Source organism: Diorhabda carinulata, chromosome 8, assembly GCF_026250575.1.
Source record: "Diorhabda carinulata isolate Delta chromosome 8, icDioCari1.1, whole genome shotgun sequence".
In the NCBI taxonomy this organism is placed as follows: Eukaryota; Metazoa; Arthropoda; class Insecta; order Coleoptera; family Chrysomelidae; genus Diorhabda; species Diorhabda carinulata.
Window position 1 is genome coordinate 1,882,718 of NC_079467.1, and position 23,602 is coordinate 1,906,319.

At 32.3% G+C, this 23,602-nt stretch overlaps 1 protein-coding gene across 1 annotated transcript in view; it reads right to left on the reverse strand.

The window, feature by feature from the left end:
• LOC130897478 (kin of IRRE-like protein 2) overlaps window positions 1–23,602 on the reverse strand; it is a 557,819-nt gene that overhangs the window by 283,411 nt on the left and 250,806 nt on the right. The window contains exon 2 of the mRNA XM_057806357.1: window positions 14,477–14,604. Coding sequence (XP_057662340.1) covers window positions 14,477–14,604 — 128 coding nt within the window. The remainder of the gene's footprint in view (window positions 1–14,476; window positions 14,605–23,602) is intronic.

A 23,602-nucleotide genomic window follows, 5' to 3' on the forward strand; every position in this document is an offset into this window, starting at 1 on the left:
CAAAAATTTTGTAGGTAGTTTGAACATTTCAGTGAGGCTACCATAATGCGTGATATGAATTGAACACACAATAAACGATAGTTACTCTCTCAGTTATTCTAGAATAAACGTTTATATTAAACTCTGATTAATCTGAAAAATGGTATTTAAATCGTGTTTTGTGCCAGGATGTGAAAACACCACGACTAAAACACCTTATAAAGCTTTTTTAATGATGCCAAGAAATTCGAATGGTTAAATCAACTTATTTTAATATCTTATGCTGATTTAGTTTATCACGCTTCCAATTTTTAAGGAGATTATGAACTAATGTGAGAATTTAACCTATAAAAGGTTTAGTCACTTTATTTTTATGTATAGAAAAATGTTTTGTTTGTAATATAATATAATAGATAAAAACTGTATTATAACAGCACACGCTATGTTGCCGGCAACGATAACCTAGTGATCATCAAACAAACAACTGCTAAATGTTTTTTAATCCCATGACGTCACAACTGAAAACCAATGAGAATCGTTTTCTTATGTAGTTAAAAATTTGAAATTTTTGCGATTTTCAATGGATTATTTGGATATTATTTACTTTCTGATATTATTACATATCAAGAACTTTGAAATAAACAAATAAATAAATAAACGTGTCTCATTAATTCGGTTTTCGAGTGGGTTTAATAATGTATTATGCAATAGAAACTATCCTTTCAATTTTTCGAAAAGTCATAAACCGCCTTAATTCTCAATCGAATCAATCCTAAATAATTTCAAATTTTAAAACAATGGAATTTTCAAGAACTATCAATGCGTTGAAAGCAGTTTTCAGTATTCTATGAAAAGCGAAAATTTATTATATAAACACAACGAATACCACTGATTCACGTTCTGGTGATTTTTGCGAATTACGTTTCGCCGTTCATAAACTAATCTATTAATTACCTAGCTTTTGTTGTGCTACTATAAATCAATAAATTCATCAATATTCATAAACATTATTCATCGGAAATTTGGCCTCTTTACTAACTTCAATCATTTCCTAATTTTTTCCACAAGTCGAGGAAATATCCACTGAAATTTCACCTTTTCTTTTTTGTGAAACGTCTAATCCAATCATATATTTTGAGAGTTAATGAGGATACGAACGTTAAAAAGAGAGAAAGGAGCTATTTGGGTCAATGAGAACAAGAAATTCAGTCATTAACATTTTCAAAGTCGAGAGAAGTGGTTACAAAAAAAGGTCTCGAGTTAAGTTATGCAATCGGATATGTACTAGAATCAAATTATTTCACAACACAGTCACAGGCACTGTCTAGATACGTTCACGGTGAAAACACTTTTTTGAATAAACATCAGATTTGAAATAATTTTCCACAAAACTATCTGTGTTTTAGAAAATATCTATTATATCATCAACCAAGTAAAATAATATTCATTTTATTAATTGGAAATAAATTATTATTCTGAGGATCTCGAAACATAATTAAAATGTAATTATCCCGAACCTCTAACGATATCGATTTAATAATATTCAGGTGAGTGAAACAGATTAGAAAGAGATTAGGACATGAGCACTTGTGAAGATATAACCCATCGACGGGAAAGAAAGTTTCAATATCTCAGTTTTGGAGAACCATAATGAATATAAAACAAATATTCTTTCTCACACTCTTTCAATTAAAAAATTTAGTATTTGATTAATTTCCACATGGAAAAGACAAAAATTTAAGAAAAAATATTCCCCCTACTATGTTTCTGTAAATACTTTTTGGAACCATTCTTCTTGATATCGCAACTATCACAATAGTTCTTGTCTTCCCTTGATTCTTTTTCAAAATCAGTTGTTCCAAAACATTCAACTTATTTTGTGGTGTTTTATCCAAGTTTCTTTTGATTAGATTGCTGTTAATCTTGTTGTTGTTCTAAGTCTTATGATTCTCAGAATTTATTTTGACTAGGATTTGATGTAGCCTAGCAGGAAAGGTGATCTGTACTTTTCTCTCTCGTTTCTCTCTTTTTTAGCTCAAAAATCTCATTAACTTTTCCCTTATTGTTTATTCAGGCCTATTATTTATGCTACTTTTACTAATCTTACTAATTTCTCTGCTATTATTTTGAGTCTTCCTCTTTCCATTACTATGATATTGTTTGTGAAAGCCAATCACTTGTGATTTTGTTTGTAGACTGCTTTAAGGCACAATACATTTTCTAGTCTTACGATTAACATTATTAGGCTAAAAAAATGGAACAATTTCCAATTTAATGCTCATATGCATAATTTTTATTAATTTTGTTTTTTTTTATTTCTGTTCAGAGATATATTCATGTTACACGAAGATGATCGCAGAAGTACCCGAACTTACCTAGAGATGGAGTTAGTTATTTCAAAAATGCCACTGTATAAGAAATTACACAGTCTATACAGTAGGTGTTTCAAGTTTGGAGACGCCACATTGTACAGTATTTGTTTGGCAACCATCGATAGTGAAGGTTGCCAGTGAATTTGTAAACATGGAAAAAGTGGTCATCCTTATGTGATATATTGCTTTTATTTTAAAAGCATTAGCCAGACCAATCCTAAAGCTAAACTTGATTCTACTCTTGGTGATACTGCTCCTTCGTTATCAACAGTAAAATATATATAAGAAGAAGTATCCGAGTAGTCGACCAAATGAGATGACGACTCCAAAAATGCTGAAGAAAATCAACAAAACTGTACTGAGTAATCGTCAACTGAAAGCGAACGAGCTAGCAGACGTAGTAGGCATTTCAAAAAGTGCAATACATCACATCTTAAATGAAAATTTGGACATGAGAAAGCAGTGCGCAAGATGGGTACTGCGTTTGGACAATGGAACAAAAATTTCGTCGTGAAGATGTTTCCATCGAGTGTTTTCTAATGTTTCACAAATTTTTCCAAACCATGGTTTAAGCAGAAATAGAATATTGATAAAAAAAATGGACTAAAAAGTGAGGAGTGGCTTCAAAGAGGACAAAGAAAGTATTGTGCGAACTTATTGCACCGTGTGAATGAAGAAATCAAGCAAACACTGCTGCTTTTGGCTAAGAAGAAAGTGTTTTTGCATAAATACAATGCACATAGCCAAAATTATTGACTTGAAGTTTGAATTGCTACCCCGTGCACCCTATTGGCCAGATTCAGTACACTCGGATTGTTTTCGGCGTTCAAAGACTTTCCAATAATGAAGAGGTGCCTATTTTGGGGAGATTGAAATGTATAGAGCTGAAAAGAGATTACGTTAAAAATAGATATAGTTTTTCCCAAAATTTTCTCTTCTCTTTGTTGGGCCGTTACTTTTGGGACCATCCTCGTAAATAGTTGAAAAATAATTGTTGTCTCTGCTCAATGTGATAATCTACTCTGTTCCTCACATCACGTTTTGCTCAGAAAATTAGATTGCGCTTTAACAAAACGAAATTCCATATTTGTTATCTGATCCTCACGCGGAACAATTTAGTGTTGGACATTGTTTTTAGTAATCTTGGAAAATATTATTTTGGAACTACCTCGAGGTCGTAACAACTGTTTAACCAAGCCAACCATAAAACGTTACACCCTTGCAGGTTTCGTATATTGCAACACATTTAGTTTTATTAGTTTCTGACTAAAAGTTCAACTTATATAGGAAGTCGAATAAATTCACCTCATATCTCATATCTCACGCTCAACAAAAATCCTAAACCGTTTAATTTTTTTTTTAACCCATTATAGTCCGGTCAAATTAGACCAAAAAATAAGAGTGAAAACTGAAAATCAATAAAATTGCTTAAAATACAATTTAAAATAGAATTTGAAAGTTTTTCATCATTTCAGTGTATGCAAAATTTTTATTCAAGGTCAAAAGTAGAAAAAAAATGAGTTTTTCAGTAAAACGGTGAGTTTTACCATCAAACTACTTAAGACAAAAATTGTAGATAATAAAATTATCTATAAAAAACTTGTTAATTCTTTTTCCCCATAAGCCACCGTTTATGAGATATAACGATTCAAAAAGTTGTAAAAGTTATAATGTTTCAGATTTACTGTCTTATTTAATTGCTATAATGGTTGCACGAGAAATATCAAAACTGTAGAACAGCATCGTCGAACTTTAGCAACATCTTCGTCAACAGAAATTTCTTAGAAATATTGACAAGTCTCTGTTCATATCAATGTTGTAAGAAAAGTTTACTGCTGAAAATATATTGGGGAAACCATTAAACACGACAACTGTTACAAATTTTTGGATCATTATATCTCAAAGAACAGTGGCTTGTAAGAAAAAATTGTAAATACGTTTTTTGTAGATAATTTTATAATCTACAATTTTTGTCAGAGGTATTTTCATCATAAAACTCACCGTTTTGCTGAAAATTACGAAAAACTCATTTTTTTGACCTTTGACCTTTAATAAAATGTTTTCCATACACAGAAATGTATTTAAAAATATGGGTTTCCATCAAAGCTTTGATTTTCTGAAACCTGCAAGTTATTACACAATATCAGTTCTACGCCATTAACAGATTCTTCACTTTTATAAGAGGATTACTCCATAAGTATTTATTTATTTAAATTTTCATAAATCATATTTCCTTTTATAAAACTAGATATCATATAATCGGAACATCGGGATGCTTCATTATTTGATCGCTTAAATTAAGTTTAAAAAATAAAATGTAAAAAGTTTCTTGATGACCTCTATCATGATCTAGATAATGACGATAAAGAAAGTATTTCCGAACTAGAAGCTGAATTTGAACGAGATAAGTTTTGGTACAAATATAGATTCCGTAGACCTGGTTGTGGTTCCAATAGAATCTGATTCTTTTAGTGAAGCAGATAAAGGCGACGATGATGTTCTAGATCTGATGGATGCTTATGATACACCTGGTACGTACATTATCAAGAAACAGATGAAGCTGAAGCTGGGGAAACTATAAAGCTGGTGAAGAGGTTCTAGCTAGTACTAATAGTGATAGAAAAACAGAAAAAAAAGAAGAAAATCAAGATTAGTGGTATCAAAATGGATAAAGGAGAATCCTGTTTGTAAAAACGTGTCTCAAACTATTGAGTCTGAGCAAACTGTGGTTGAAAATATATATGAAGAACTTGGTAAGCTTACACCGCTTCAAATATTCTTGAACGAAGATTTTCATCAACATTTTCGCTCTGAATCTATTCGCTATGCGAAAAGAGTAAAGAACAATTTTCCTATCGAAATTGACGATCTCAAAAGTTTTGTTGGCAAATTATTATTTACGAGGAATCATACTCTGCAATCTGAGAAATTATATTGGTCATATGATGAAGAGCTAGGCCTACCAATTGTTCAAAAACAATGTCAAGAAATACCTACTTGAAAATAAAATCAGTACATTTTGTCGATAACGATCAAATAGGCTCTGAAGATAAACGTTTCGAAGTGCATTGTCTAATTCAAATGAGCAAGAAGGAATAGCGGTGTTGAATAGACTCGAGGAAATAAGGAATGACATAATTAGACCCGAATTGAACGTAGTGAGTCCGGTGCAAAAAATCGATCAACAACAATTGGGATAGTTTGGACACATAGTGACAATAAAGGCGGACAAAACAAATGAAGTGATATTGGAGAGCCTAACAAACAAAAATAAGAGAATAGGCAGAGCCAGAAGGAGAAGGAATGTAAAAAGAAGAGACGAGCTAAACAGGAAGCGGGTAAGTAAGTAAGTGAGAATATTGTTAATATAGGTCATTCCCATAAATAGAAACGAAAATTTTGTAGAATAGAGTCCAACAATATTTGTTTCTCATCATAATATCATCATAAAGAGTCCAATTTTTGATAGTTCCTATTCTAATTTATCAAAACGCAGCACGAAATAAAATCAGTGAAATTGAATGCAAACCGACAGAAATTTATGGGGACATTTTTATCATGAAATTTTAATTAAGAATCATGGAATTATTAGAGACGCGATTTGTCCCCGAAGGTCATAAAAAGCCAATAAGAACTGAGTTGAACCGACACGAGGACAAGTTTAATTACAACCAAAATTGTGTTCATAATATTGTTAAACATCTAAGAGGTAGTTATTGTACATTTAGGAACTTATGTAGATATCAATAATTGAACCATACTATAAGTCTCAGATAAGGACCATGTGATGAAAATATAAATAGATTCTGGTACAATTTTGAATATAGTTGAATAGTTGTATACAGTAGTATGTAGTATTGGGGTAAGTCTTCATTTACATTAACCAGAGTTGGCATAATGATGGTATACCTTTAGTAGAGTTCTGAGCAAATACCTTTATAAATAGTTTCGTAGATAATGGACTAGAAAATGCGAAGGGCTGTAGTGGTTCAATGATAGAGATGCTCGTACAATAAAAGTAGTTTCGAGTAGACATTCTCAAACTTTTTGAGTATCAACTTTAAAATCTGATTCATTTAAACGTCAAATACAATTAATTTCAATTCGATCACAATAAATAAAAATTTTCGTAAAATTTGTCACAAAAAAAAGTGAACGATGCGTTGTTTCCCAGAATATAATAAATATTAATAAAAATGGGGGTGCATTTTTTTGAAAAATGATAAAATTATGAAGTGATTGATTCGAAATATGGAAAAAAAAGTTCTGGAATTCACATATATTTCATTTCTATCCGTTAATAAAAAATCTGCGGCATTTATAATATTTTTTCAGAAATTTTAATTAAGAATCATGGAATTATTAGAGACGCGATTTATCCCCGAAGGTCATAAAAAGCCAATAAGAACTGAGTTGAACCGACACGAGGACAAGTTTAATTACAACCAAAATTGTGTTCATAATATTGTTAAACATCTAAGAGGTAGTTATTGTACATTTAGGAACTTATGTAGATATCAATAATTGAACCATACTATAAGTCTCAGATAAGGACCATGTGATGAAAATATAAATAGATTCTGGTACAATTTTGAATATAGTTGAATAGTTGTATACAGTAGTATGTAGTATACAGGAGTGTATAGAATTGTGTATAATTGTACATAGAAGGAATGTAGATAGAAATTGCATTTATTGTGATTATAAACCCACCCTCTATTGGGTGGGTATTGGGGTAAGTCTTCATTTACATTAACCAGAGTTGGCATAATGATGGTATACCTTTAGTAGAGTTCTGAGCAAATACATTCATAAATAGTTTCGTAGATAATGGACTAGAAAATGCGAAGGGCTGTAGTGGTTCAATGATAGAGATGCTCGTACAATAAAAGTAGTTTCGAGTAGACATTCTCAAATTTTTTGAGTATCAACTTTAAAATCTGATTCATTTAAACGTCAAATACAATTAATTTCAATTCGATCACAATAAATAACAATTTTCGTAAAATTTGTCACAAAAAAAAGTGAACGATGCGTTGTTTCCCAGAATATAATAAATATTAATAAAAATGGGGGTGCATTTTTTTGAAAAATGATAAAATTATGAAGTGATTGATTCGAAATATGGAAAAAAAAGGTCTGGAATTCACATATATTTCATTTCTATCCGTTAATAAAAAATCTGCGGCATTTATAATATTTTTTCATCTTTAAAATAACCATATGTAACCAAAATGCGAACGAAATTTCACTTTAAATCTCTTCCGATTCATTTGCAGTATCTCGTTCAACTTTGTTCCAAGATACTTGATTTAAAGATGCGAATGTTGAAACTAGAATCAAAAAACTAATATAGCAAATACTTCAATGATTCATTTCGATGACATTCGGATTGAAGAACGAAAAATTCCACAGAAAACGCTACTTTTTCAAAGATAAAACGTTGATATTATAAGTTTTTCATTCGGAAGTGATCTCTGTTCCATATAACTCATTTTTTGTTCGAGATAGATGGCCATGTCAGACCCCCATTAGACTTGATAGGAATTGGTCATTCTTTAGAACGAAAAACACACATTTCAAATAGTCAGAGCAATATTATATACGCGATAGCTCTCTATTTTGGTTGTCATGTTATAACGACACTCGTATTTCATGCTTAGTGTTTCACTGTTCCAGATATGAATGAGATTTGTAAATATTTTGTACTTTATGTTTATATTAGTGTTCTATAAACTAACAAAGCTAGTGAAGTGGTTTTTCTTTTTTGCTTCATCCTTTCTCTTATCGAGTATAATGAGCTTCATACAGTCTATTCAGGATTATCAACAGCAAAAAGGGTCATAGCCATTCTTGAAATGATAACGGTTTTTAAAGTGATTTTTTATGCAACATCTTAATCCGGCTTCGGGACTGGTTTATTACATCAATTTTCCGAGTAATCAAATTTATGGGCTACGTCATATAAATAAATTTTCATCAAGATATCATAGTAGGTTGCCGGATCTCTTATCTTACATCAGTTGTTTATTAACACGTTGACTGCCAAGGCAACTTCCGCAATTCCATTTAATCGCATTAAATTATTAAAAATGATAATTTTAATGAAAATTGTTCACTGAAAAGTGTAGAAAACGTAGGATTTCCATTTCTTAGTTGAATTATGCAAAAAAAACTCAGGGGAGGTGAATTATGAATTATTTTGTAGTTGGCAGTCAACGTGTTAATCTTATCTTGGGATTTGTTGGCATGGCGTTCAAGGACTTCCCAAATCAATTAATCCCATAAATTCTGAGCAGAAAGTGTTTAGCAGATTCCATGATTATACTAATAAAAAAATTGTGTCCAATAAAAATATTAAAAGTGTAATACAACAATTTTAATTAGAGACAAAAATTAGTAAATTCTGATTTTTATCATCAATTTCAATTTAAACACATAAAGAAACTCTTATTCATAGGGTAAATACAGTGTACTACACGTTTGTAGTGATCCAATTCCGTGGTTTCAACCTGCCTATTCCAAGTAATGAATTTTGGTTGATTCTAAGGCAACAATCTTTGTACTCCTTGGAATTTCACACCAAGAAAATAGAACCTAAACATAAAAAAAATATATAAAAAGGGTGGAGATATATGCAAACGATAATGCTTTTACCTTCAAGAACACAATCACATCTTGATCCAACTAGTGATCTAGCTGTCTATGATCTTGATCCAACTAGTGATCTAGCTGTCTAAACTTTGTTAATATGGTGTATCTATTAGAGAATTTTGTCTTTTTGTGTATGGGAAGTATATTATTGACGAAATGAGTGTCTTCTTGAAGAGCTTTTGGAAAAAAATGGCACTGGAACAAACCAAAGTGACATCGGAAAGAGGTAGATGAAGAAGATGTTTCCTAGTTGAAGGTAATCTCTGCTTGTGTTTAGAGAGATGGTGTCCGGTATGGACGTGACGTTGAGCGAGGTTAGATGAAATATCGGAATTTATGACAGACAACGATTGTTCTTTTGCCCTGACGGAAATATTGAGGCCATTGAGTCAACCAAAAAGGTGTGATTCGTTACGTTGAGTAGGCATATTGAGACGAAATCCCCCCTTTGTCGAAGTGAGAACTGAAATATCTAGAATATTCAATAGTCACATAAAATAATTGCACAATGTCGTAACCTATCAAAGATTCCGTTGATAATATGTCAAAATATTTTTGCATATTCCAATCCCTGCTCAATATTCAATTCATAACGGGCTTTGTACAGTTTTTATTTAATTGTATGTGTAAGTGAAAAATGCCAGTCCATTACCATGCTCTACCAAAACCAAAATACTTTCTTTTTTCACTTATACGGTTAGGACAGAATGTCACTTGGTAGCTATTACAAAATAACTTCAAAGAAATTAGATTTTAATATGTAAAGATGACATTAATTATGACAATACTATTTCGTACATATGTTGCAATGAATATATCGAGCAACAAGTGGGGAAGGTTCAACTTTTCTCCCGAATGTGGGTTTACGTAGAGCAAGCCTCGAGGACAAATTCCACAAAAACAAGAGTGAGAAAGGTACTTTCCTTTCCTCAAATGTTCCATATTATACTTTTTCTATGAGTGCACAAATTTGTATAATACAAATAAAGTTATACAAGGGTTGCTATTCAAGTTTTGAGATAGGTAAATAAAAACAAAACTTATAATATAATTGTATTCATAATATTCGCATGAGTACACTTCTGGATGCGTTTAAGCCAATTGTCGATGCATTTTGTCCATTACGATTGAGGTACCTCCATAACATGTGAATAAAATGAAATCATTGGGTGCCAAACAAGGACTATACGGCGAATGACCCATCAATTCGATGTTTTGACTGTTTCAAAACCGAAAAAATAGGCAGCCTTTTGTTGTTTTATTGTTTAGTTTTTAATTCATATTCATAAATCCATGATTTCTGTCACGATGTGTTTTGAAGCACCGTGATTGGATTTTTTTAGCATTTCTTCGCGCCAGTTGACAAGAGTTGTATTTAAGTGATTGTTAACGCGAACAAATCTTTTTGACAGCTAAAGGGAGTGGAACTAATGTCCAAAAATGCCTCAATCTCACGGTGCCTCACATGACGATCTTGCAATATCAACTTATGCTCAGCATCGATGTTTTCTGGTACAACAGACGATTTTTGATGACTTCCAACGAAATCCATTCTGTGGCAAAGTGCGACCCGAAATTTTCGTGATTTAATACTTTTTTTCATCAAAATTGGTGTTTCAATTTCCAAGTATTTGTAAACAACTCAAATAGCTCACGTTCTGAGTACGTTCATGATTAAAAATGACAAACATCTTCACATCAGTGTTGCCATATGTCAAAACTTTAGTAGCAAACTTCGTATATCGATACTATTTATCATATATAGATTAACTCCACAATAATTTCTTAAAAACAACTTCTAGAATTTGGCAGATGTAGTTACTATTGAAAATTGAACGATAGTTTTCTTATTTCTATTGATTTTCCAAAGGATTGGTAGATAATAGTTTATATTAGAATAAAACTTTGAAAGGCTTTTTATTACAGCAAGAGTTCTAAATTTGGACACGCATAGCGCAAGTAGCCGATGGAACAAATACTGGAATGACTTTCTGTTACGAGTGGTTTACACTCTGTTTAGGCCTCTATTTACCTTACATATTCATAGAAAAATTGTTGAAAATACACATTGAAGAAATTACACCAAAACGTAAGTGATCGGTTGGTAGCACTGATTCATGCTTGACAGTTGACTTTGGAAATATTATTTGAATTTAAAAGTTATTAACTTCAAAGTTAGATCTTTCCAAGAAACTTCTTCATTGTAAATTTATATGTTTTGTCCATATTTCATGACTTTATTCACTTTATTAGAAAACTATTCATAACTCATTGTAAATAGTATCTTGAAATTGAAATAACCTCACACCGCCTTCATACATGACCGAATAATGCTCCGTCCAGTCAACTGTCAAAATGAAACTTTTAATCAGGGTTACCAACCCACCACAGAAAATATAGTTTTGCTATTTAGTAATAATGACATGAAGATATAGGAGAAGTATTTGTCTATGTACATGGAAAAATTAGTTCGAAATGATTTTGTGCAGACATAAATTGTTTCGATTCACTCGGCTACCAAGTTTTTTACGACATTTGCATTCGTCTGAAATCAATATAATCAATATATTAATCCCTATAATTATTTAATACAATAACTGAAATCTGCAATAAATGAGGTTTTTATAGCATCTTTGTGAAGAAGATATCCATTCTTAAGCTATTCTGTTACTTCTCATATTTTTACGCAGTTGGCGAATATCTGATCTGTAGTAATTTGAAACCCTTGTATTCCACATTTCGATACTCCTAATGGTGCCAGTAAGGATCTTTTCCACATTTAAACGATAATAATTGAATATATAAATAACCTTTTCAACCCTTTGGCTTACGAGAATTGGAGACATTAATAATGGACATCGAACGTCTCTAAATAAATAAAGGTAGGTGTATAGCTTCTTATTTAAAATTCAAATTTACGATTTCCCTCGAATTAAATGCACCATTCCGATTTAATACAGATTTATGGTATTGAATTTTCGCTCAACCAAAAAGGAAATATTTTATCGTTATCCAACACAATACAAGATAAATAGCTTCAACTCACAAAGTTAATGTAAACCCAGTAGAAAGAAAAAATATAACCCATTATTAAATAAGCATCTTCTCAAGAATATGATCCGGTGAATGCAAGTGACGTGATACGATAAAAGTGATTTTAACATTGACATTTAGTATAGTACGTGTAAATACAAGGATCATTTCAAAAGTGCAATGCACAGATATTCATGGTTTATCATAAAATTCTGATGAATAAACCGATGAATAGGAATTGGAAAATAGATTTTTTTCTAAAATATGAACCTCTATAAGTTTAAGTCCAGTAGAACACGAAAGAAATTTATTGAGATAAGTTGAGGATATCGGAGTAAAAAATATATACAAGGGCCGTTTTCTTTTCAGCCTCCGATAGGCCATAAATAAAAGACAAGTTCATAAAAAACAATAATTTCATTACCAAAACATTGGTACATTTAGTTTTCGATATAATCACCGAAGAGATTGAGACATTTGCCATATCTGTGGACAAGCTTCTCAATACCCTCTTCAAAAAAAGTTGCCGCCAATGTAGCCTAACCGTTCAGTAGCAATAAGGTACAAAACAGACCTTGAAACTTCTAGAAATTCCATAGACAAAGCAGTAATAATGAATCTGGGAATTGATTTAACAACTCTGTCAATTCGTTGAACCAGGTCATATGAAACGACAGATTTTAGAGTACCAAACAGACCTCGAAACTTCTGAAAACTTCATAGACAAAGCAAAAATGATGGATCTGCGGTTTTCTTTAACCATTTTGTCAACTCGTTGAACCAGGTCATCTGAAACGACATATTTGCGTCTTTGGCTCCTTCGATCATTCACAGCATTACAGCCTTCTTCAAACATTCGACACCATTCACTCATGAAGTTTTCCCCATACGCACGACTCATTGTCCGATGGGTTTCTGCAGCACTATAGCCTGTAGAAAACGAATCACACTTTGCAAATTCACACTTGGCGGGAGCATCAAAAATGCCGAACATGTTTACGTGGCTGTAGCACGACGCCGTCTGACCCCTAAATGTCAACAATGCGTGTATTGTTTTACAGAAACTGCTCTTGTGCTTTAGTCCTCAACTTCTCAAGCTGTTGATAAAGTACCAGAGCTTCCAGTACGACTATCGAAAGGTAAAACAAGTTAAATATTACAATAAATATATTCAATTATGTGAAAAATTGTAAAGAGTTTTGAAAGGTGTAGATGAAAGATTAAAAGATGGCGATCTTTTGTTTAAAATGGCATAGAAATGTTAAAGAAAATACAAAAATAACCGGTATAGTGGTAGTTTCATAATAATTATCTATGTCGCTGTCGCCTCGATGGATATCTTGAGATGCTAGATTTAGCACAAAATGCAGCATGTACGTACTAGATCATACTAGATACATGTCCCAATAGATCTATGTGTCGCGGTGTATATGATACGTACGTACATATATTTATCTATATATTTATAGCTCTACTTGAATGTAATAAAAGACTGTCGTTTGTCTCATTTTTTTTCGGTTGCATTTGTGAAACTTCTTTCTCCCCATAATTGGAAATATGTATAAGATCACGATCGTATCGGTTGGTACAATTCCAATGAATTACTTCGAAAAATAGTTGGAGGAATGATTAGAATTTGGAATATACCGCAAAAAGTAGGGAGGAAACTGTTGTTTTCATGTACGTTTAGTACTACTAGTGAACCAAGAGATGGCAGTGGAACGGTAACTCGAGTTAGTTATCACAGACACGCCGACTCAACGCATGTGCATGCTGCTGGATCTATCTTTGTTTAGTAAAGTTATAGCACGAAAAGTATGAGTAATTTCTTACTTTCCTTGGTATCTATGGAATCAGACATGATAATTAACAGATAATTTGTTTATACAACTTTATAATTATTATTATAATCATTTGAGTTTTGGGTTTGTCTTAAGTCTACAGGAAAATTTGTTATGATTAATCAGAATTAATTAAACGAAATATTTATTTTGATCTATCGCTTTTCCTAATTGGCATATCGTTGCTTCGATTTTTACTTGTTCAAACTCACTGTATCCATAAGAGCTCCTAAAACGATGCGACGTATTTCTGTGAGATTAGACCATAATAACATAAACCAACAAAACACCATCCGCATAATATGTTGCCGTCAACCGGTATACCTAATCTCCTTAATTGGTAATCTCCTTCCGAACAGAATATTTAGTTTGAAAATTAAACCATTTTATTGGATTTAGTTCCATTATTTATAAATTAGTGATACATGGGTAAAAAACATATTTTGTTGTGTGCGGATGAAATTTCCTCTACTATAGCCTATTATAGAAATTAACTTATTCATAAAACGGAGAATATTTACCAGCTTTTGACCTATGATGATAGTTTTGTTATAGCGATAATAAGGAATTGTTATTGATAATATATAATAAACTCACCTTGTTGTCCTTTTGCCAGGAACAGGATCCGCGTTTGTTGAAAACTTTGCAGACAATGAGCGCATCTTGACCCGGATTAACTTCCGTATACGTAGGTTGTTGTTCAAATCTTTGAACACCGACCGTTCCTGTAATAAAAGAGTGAATTGATAACGTATCGTACAGTTGATTATAATCAACATTTTGCTTATGTTTTCCATTACAAAATGGTGGCCATCAAGTTACAACCCAAAGGGTGTCTAGTCGACATCATGGAAGAACAGTCATTTTCTGTTTACATAAATATTGTAAAGTTACTTAGTTTTCTCTGCTATTTTTGCTATAACCATCTCTTATTATATTATTCTCCTTTGAATTGATTATCATGATCATACGAGGAGCGGTTATCAAGTAAGGAGACCGGCTCTACTACAGAAAAAGTATCAAATATTGCCGTATCAAATAACCTCTCTTCTTTACTGCTTAAGATACTAGCCTCATAAGGGTTTGCCATATCAATGATTCAACCAAACCTATGTAAAGCCTTGTCCATGAACGGACGACACATCAGAACATTAAATTGAGAAAACAAACTGTGGAAATGAATGATTATGCACCATGGCAAGAGATATAACTAAATTTCATTAACCCAGAGTTATATATAAGCTACCTATTTTTTTAAAGGTCATCTTTTAACTTGAAGCACATCTTGAAAAGTTGGAAAAACTTCCAAAAATAACCTTAAAACAATAAAGAACAAAAAATACTGGTGAAAGTATAGCACAAAGTGCTCCAGGCTGTGAAGCTTATTTTAAAAATTATTTCCAAATTCTCAGTTCCATGTGCTTTAAAAGCTTGTTTCTCAGTTTACGTAACCGTATTCCTTTTTCAATTTTTAGTTCCATATCTCGTTACAGGACTGATGGTTTGCTGTATAATATACTAATTGTAAATTTCCTAAAAAATAGATACACGGAACAAATTCTGATTAAAAAGCCATTCAACAACCTTACCAATTATACGGCTCGGTACAAGTTTCGACGAGATGTATCAATTAAAAAAAAAACGCTAGATGATAGAGATTCAACAATTCTTCTAAATCAAAAAATACGTTCGAAACGGTACTAATGACTTGCAGATAAACACGATTTTTACATTTCTTGTAAGTCTTCGGAGGCTACTTCTTGTACGATCACTATTCATCACCGGAAATTCAACAATAACTGGATGCTATTTAGCATAAATATGTGCGTCTTTTTGCTACGTCCCGTATAAAATATTTTTCCGTGTCGCGAGTTCGCAACGTCATTTTCTCTATGGCCCATTTGACAATAATTACACCCCGCGTTTTTTATTGATACATCTCATCGAAACTTATACCGAGCCTTATAGTTGGTAAGTTCATAGAAGTGTTTAATTTCCAACACGGGGATCGAAGGTTCGAAATTTTCATCAAATAAACCACGTGATCTTAGTTTAGTTCAAAGGACAGTTACAAAAACAAACCCACATACAGGTGAAGCGTGTGAGATTTGACTGATTTTTATTATATAATCTAATATTAGGCTCTTCTTAACCAAATTACTAATTTAGATTACTCAAAATAATAATAGATATTGAATAATAAATTAAATATTGATAAGTGTATACTGAGTGATATAATTCATCCCCTACATAACCATATGATGGTTGGAAATCTAGCAATACTGTCCTCTAAGTTGAAATATTTGGAATTATTGGTGATATTCATATTAAACACACTATTCACACTAACACTTCACTAACTTGGTTATCGCGAAGGTAGTGTAATTGGGAGTGTTGGTTTGGTGGTTACCTATTTTTGGGCTCAAAAGAGAAACTCATTCTTTTGACTTGTACAAAATAAAATTATTGTTTATAATATCTACTCCCAACGTTGCTGATGCAATACTTATTAAAATAATTGACACAAATTATTGCTGTTTGCTTTGTATCGTTTGATATTGAGTCGGTGTGTCAAAATAATTGGTCACAAATAACATATTGTATTATTTAGTTACTGTATAATAATTATTAGTATTCTGGAACCCCCTCGTTTTAGTACTTGAAGTGTGTATGCTGCTCATAACGAAATTCCATGTAAATAGAGACGACTATGAAATTGGTAATCCTTCAGTGGGCGCAATAATCTAAGCCCATGTTTCGATAACAATAACGGTATGTTTGCTCACACTAATCTCGGATATCAACGAACTGAAGCTCAACATCGTTTCACGTGTAAATTTAGGGGAAAATTCTGTAACAAGACTCGCCTTTTGTTTTCTTCGAATATAAATTTACAAACTCAACTCCTCGCTTGCATGAAATTTTAGGCTAGAAGCTTACCAGCACTGGCGAATTTCCAGATTTGTTTGAATATGTAAATTTCGGGAATATTTTTGGTGAAAAACTCACTCTGATGAATTTCTCGAATGATTTGAGCGAAAAATGATACAGTGTTTATTATAATTTGTGCGAAAAATCTCAATGTAATATATATAGAGTATAGAGTATAGAGTATAGAGTATAGAGTATAGAGTATAGAGTATAGAGTATAGAGTATAGAGTATAGAGTATAGAGTATAGAGTATAGAGTATAGAGTATAGAGTATAGAGTATAGAGTATAGAGTATAGAGTATAGAGTATAGAGTATAGAGTATAGAGTATAGAGTATAGAGTATAGAGTATAGAGTATAGAGTATAGAGTATAGAGTATAGAGTATAGAGTATAGAGTATAGAGTATAGAGTATAGAGTATAGAGTATAGAGTATAGAGTATAGAGTATAGAGTATAGAGTATAGAGTATAGAGTATAAGGTTAGTGCAGTCCATATCTCAATAACGGATTATCTTAGAGCTTCAGGGAAAAAAATCACAACAAAAGTGGCCTAGAGAAACAAGCGAAAATTATTTTTAGAATTTTACGTACACTACTAGAGAACGTATTTGCCCATGTTGAATTAAAAAAGGCAAAATTTTGAGTCCAGTTCAGCTAAACCTATTTCCATAAACTAGAACTTGAAGAAATATTTTATTTTTGACAATAAATCGAACTAAAAAAATTTCTAGCATCCATTTTGTTATTTGATATTTATTGAGTCAGAATTTCAATAAATTGAAGGCGGGTGAAGTGGGGGCTACAAAAAAAACGGTGTACCCTAGTTGACATGATTCCAGCTCTTGTAGTGATTTGGAACAAAAAAAATTTGAAAATTCTTTATTTGTAAGGATATCGCCATCGCATTGACCTTAGCAAAAAAAATTATAAAATGGTGTCGACGTGAGATAATACAAATTCGGTGATTTACCAGAGACTTTTGATTTGCCCACACTTTTGCACACAGCGTCGAGTGCATTTAGGAGTTTCTCGTAAAAAAATGAATATTTGATTGAAAAATACAAATTATATATAAATTCTAAGTAATTAAATTGGCAATATGAATGTTAGTGGGCTAGTGGGCGTTGTGATTTCTCTTAGCAATAATTAGACCTTCATTTTTTAATAACTAACCTAATCATTGGTGGTGACATATTTTTATATATATAAATTTAAATTCAGTAGAGTGTCGATTATCCCAACTAATGTTGTTAGAGATGGTTCGAATAGTTGAAATTTTTATTTATTTTCCATCTATCTCTATCTGTTATTAAAATTAAAGCTGTGGTATGAAGAATGTCTTAATAGTTGTCCGCTTCAATGTCGACTCTCTCTAAATAGCAACTAGATCTCTAATTCTCTTCAATTGTAATAACCGCCTCACCATGAGATGGTTCCGAGTCATCTTCTTTCGGTTCCTCATTTCAATTTGCCGTATCCTATGTCGTAATTTGAAATTTTTCAATCAAACAGAACTTGGGATGAAATTTGAGTCACCTCCAAGCTTCATGTTTAGTTATAATGCTTTTTAATACAAAATGGACCCCGATATGGGCATTCCAGAAGACCGTTTTTGCAAAAACAAAGTGTAAGCAGCATTTTTCACCAGTTCACTTTTCGCTTTTTCCATCGTTCCACGATTTGATCGGTTTGCCTTACTGTCAAGATTATGCGTACTTGGTGATTGGCATTTAAACCTAATTTCATGTATTATAACATTTTTTTTCGTATAATTCTGTCACCTTCATTTTTCTACAAAAGAATTTTTGTATATTTTGCCCCGTTAAAAAGACAATAGATAAAAAAACTGGAAAAAACGTTGTTTTTGCCCTAATTATTTGGCTTTTCTGTAAACAATTGCGTTGAAAACATTATTTCATCTTCAATTACCCCTTTTGAAGTTTCCTTAACTACAATTGGAATATCATGGAAGTACTTGGCACTTGGTAATTCTATACTTCCTTTCTAGAACTAGAAGTAAATAAAAGAATGATTTCTTCAGATGTTAGGTTAGGTTAGGTTAGGTTAACAATAGAATATGCGGATGTAATTTGTTTTTCATCAATCTCATGTGGTTTCGTTACAATAAATAGTTAGTTTAGTTGTTTCGGCAAGGACATTATACCGAATTGACATAATGACGATGCAAGAGACTAAGCAGAAAGAGGAAAAGATAATACCAATTTAGGATTATACCTTCCTCAGTAGCGGGAGACTAAATAGGCGTCTAGGAACAGGATTTAAGATGAATAGAAAGATCCAGGACTTGCTGTAAGAATGTGAAAAACAAGAAGTATAGATTTGATAAAGTCCAGGAGTTCGAATAGCTGCGAATGACAATGACAAACGAAGGAGTTGATATCAGGGAAATCAACAAAAAGAGTCGTTTGGAGCCTTGGAGGACTATTGAGATATTTCAAAAGACACCAAGTTACGCAGTTATACAACCAATGGTGCTGTATGGTAGTGAGTGCTGGATCATGAACAAAAGAGATGAGAACAAAATAAACATATGGAAGAGAAAAGTACTAAGGAGGGTTTTCGGAGGAGTTGGAAAGAAGAACAACGAACACAGAGATCAAAGAACTGTATAGCCAAGTTGAGATGGAATATGTGGTCAGAGCAAAAAGATTTCGTTAGATGGTGCATATAGCCAGAATGGATGAAAATAGCTGGGTCAAAAATCTTTGTTAAGGGAAGAAAGAGCGAAAAAGGAAAGATTTAGAAAGAATAGGCGAAAAGAACTTGCGTGAAGCAGCCACGAACAAAAATAGATGGAGGAAAGCAGTAGAGTGAATCTAAGCCTTGTGCCTCTAAGGCCTGCTGAGCTATTTATATGTATAATGTTGTCTAGCTATTGACCGGCAGTGTATTTGTATGTACCAAAAAAATATGAGAACTTTTAATCACGTTGGTATTAGAAGTATTATATTGTATTTGAACTATTCGTAAGCTTTCGTTTGAAATTGATATCTTACACGAAATAATAACATTAATATTCATCCAGCGAACAACTTCATAAATAGTAAGCGTCATGCCAATGTTAAAATATTTCTTGAAGAATAGAGTTTAATTTAAACTTTACGAAAAGCTGTGGAAGTTTACTAATTAACAAGAAAAATAGTATAGTTAGTAAGTTAACTGAATTAAGTGGAATTTCACGTAAATGAAGTTTATTTTGAAATTTCAATAATATCGGTATAATTCAGAAATTTGTCACTCAAACTTAATTGAACGAATACGTATTGAAATATTTAGATGTGGATCATAAAAACTCAATGTGGAGGAAAACACGAGGATGGTTTAGATACAGTTCTTGAATAAACATTCGAAAAATTTAGTAGTAGAAATGGCTTGCACTGGACTTACAAAATCATTAGAGTAATTTCGGAATGAGTGCTTCTCCAAAACTCTAATCTATGAATGATGTTTCACTTTTCGAAAAGGACAAGAAGTAGTAGTAAACTCGCCATACTGCTTTGTTTTCACACAATCAGCTTGTCTTCTATTACATTCTTTTCTCCACCTTTTTTCATTGTTGATTGAGAGTGAATCCACAATTTTGATTGGAATTTTGAGGTACTCAAATATTTTTTCCAAACCCAAACACTGAGAAAAGCTTAATTCGGCCCCAATTATGAATAAATATCATAACTTTCACGTGAAAGTAAATACTCTTTGCACTAATACGTATATTTCAAATTTTATATTGACACTCGACACTTGAAAGTATGGGTGAGAATTCATGTTGTATTATAGTTGTAGTTACGTTCTATATTGTGTTAATATCAAATACAATACGTTATATAAACCTAGGAAAATGATATATAAATCAGAATCAAATATCAAACAAAAATTATGACGAATTCAAAACAGACAAATCTTACTTAAAAATAAAAGGGGTAAACACAATCTTGAAATGAAGCTACACTTAGAGAATGATCCCAGTACGTAATCTCCTTTTAGCTCCACACTCGTTTCCAAGCGTTGTTCAATAAGCTCTTTACCTTTTTTTCAATAAGAATCGTCAAGCTTCTCAAAATAGCCATTAACTGCTGACATCACATCTTCATTTTTGAAAAAGCTTTTTCGTAGGTGTAGACGAATGCTCTGTGCTTGCGGATCAGATTTAACTGCTGCAACTGCTGAAAATAGTCTCGTAAATCGTTTTGATTAATTTTTCTGCTCAAGCGTTGCAATAAGTTCGCATAATGATATTTTTTGAAAGTTGTTTCTTTTTCAAAATAGCTAATGCGAATTATCCCAAGCACATCCCAAAAAATCGACACCATGACCTTGCCTGAAGATGGAACAATCTTTGCCTTCTTTGAAGCCGTTTTGATCCATGGTTATGAAACTCTGCAAAAATTGGACTTTATTTCTGTGAAAAATTACCAAACAAATGAAAACGTATTCACGACGCTTTTTTTGTCCAATTGCGACTAAACGCGGCACTCATCTTGCGCCGAGCTTTCTATAGTCCAAATTTTCAGTTGATATGCGATATACCGCACTGTTTGAAATCATCTCCAATATTTCTGAAGTCGCCACCTCATTTGGCCGACCACTGCGATGATGGCCTTCGCAGTGGTCAACGTAAAAGGCTTGCAACCCTTCTATTCCTATTGTTTTCGAGTACAAGCCGGCAATAGCGCCGGTTTCAGTGGATATTCTCAAATAGCGACGACGTTGACACCACCTGCATCACCATCCGCCGTCAATATATTGAAATCCATTTCCACTCCTACCTCCATCACACTTTATTGGAACACACCCAATGAGGTAAGTCTCATTACTAACACCCTAAAATCAAAAAAATAATGAAAAAGAACAGTATGTAATACAAGATACTAAAAAAAAGAAGCAGACAATAACCTAACACCTAACACAGTTTCACCTAGAGTAGAATCCATAACATTACGATTACCAATGTTTACAAATTAAATGGAAACGTTGACTGTTGATGGCTGTAAAAAGAAATACTCAGCACCGTGAAGTCTTCAAACTTGAAACATACACTGTAAAAATTGTGTACTTTCTAATAGAGTGGTGTTTTTCAAGTAACTACCGCCATCTCTAGGTCAGGCCAGGTATCTCATCTGAATGTCCTCCAAACGACTATATGGAGAGATTGGAGAGATTTGATAAAACAAATGCAGGTGTTTTATCTTCAGATTATAATTTGAAAAATTGGTGATTTTTCTTCTAACAAAAGTACTAAATAATCACATCCATTTTGACACATTGTGTATGCTGAACACAGTCCTTAGTACAACGATTACATTGTCTATATATCGCCTATTGCCTTAAGAATCGGAAATATTGTCTATAATTCGTAAAAAGTCGATCGATATCAATGGATTTTTCAAAGAGGCCTCAGCTTATAAATATAAGGCCTTGTCAAATAAATATTACGATGTTCTTGAACTAAATATGGGCAAACAAGTACAATTGTGATTGCTACGCTTTGAAAAATATTTCGGATTTCAATCTCAAATGTTGAAAAAGGAAATTTCAACCTTTTCATACCGTCGAACTGATATGCCGTATTGAAAGTATTTGACGCGGGGATTTGTATTTCATTCTTTTGGCTTTAAGAATATGACAGTTCTAGCGGGAAAAAAACGCTTCTGAATCATGAAAAGGGATGTTTATGCCAGTTTCAATACAAATACGACGTTTCAAATGCAAATGGAAATTATCGATTCTTCTTATTTCTATTTTAATGAATAGGTAACAAGTCTTTTTGTATAAATCGAAACCGATTTGAAATATTGAAAAATTTTCTACAACAAGATTGATTGTATTCTTCTGGTGATACTAATTACGTATGATAACATTATTTTCATCACAAATCCCATGGATAATGAATAATATATTAAGAATTACTTGCGTTTTCAAGGTGATAAAATGACAGTTTTTCATTTTCTTGTTTTGGGCTCACCAATATCAGAGTATAAAGACATTTTATTTGGGGTGAATGCTTCACTTGATTGTTGATTTATTGAACGAGGGTTGCTACTTTTGAGATATTTGTTCGCGTGGATACCGTATAATTGGACGATCGCTCAAAAAAAGCTTGTGTCGATTGGTGTGAAGAAATACTGAAAAAAATCAATCGCAGTGCTTCAAAAAACGTCAATTTTCCAGTGGATATTTTAAATGCTAATATCTCATTTATTTTACAAGTAATAAAAATAAAATAAAAAACAAAATTCTTCGATTTTGGTGTCCTTTCACTAATCATATATTGCTTTGTGAATCATTTTATAAAATAAGATTCTCTATACCATAATTTAGTTTTCTGCACTATTTTCGATAAAATGCGTGGTTTTAGAGTTATCGCGAAAAATACTTTGAAGACGTGGTTTTCTTCAATCAAAATTCCAACTTTCCAATCGTGAATATCTAAAAATCTAACTTTCCTTGGAATTTTGCTTCATAAATCTAATATTGGAAAAGTTCAATACTGCTTGGTAAGAACCGTGTAAAATTTTTTACTGAGCAAACCCCAAATATTTATCAGTTTTCTTTCTATTCCAGAGACGGGATCACCTTTTTTGAAACAACCTGTATAATTGTGATCATAGGCATTTGAGTAGAAAATTAACATTATTCAGCTCATTCTCTACTGTATTATCAATTTTCAAATGAAATGCCACATTAATCGTATTCTAAATCTACCATAAATGGAATGAGCTAGTTCTAAACTAGAACAAAACTAATGTGTTGATAATTATCTCATATTTTC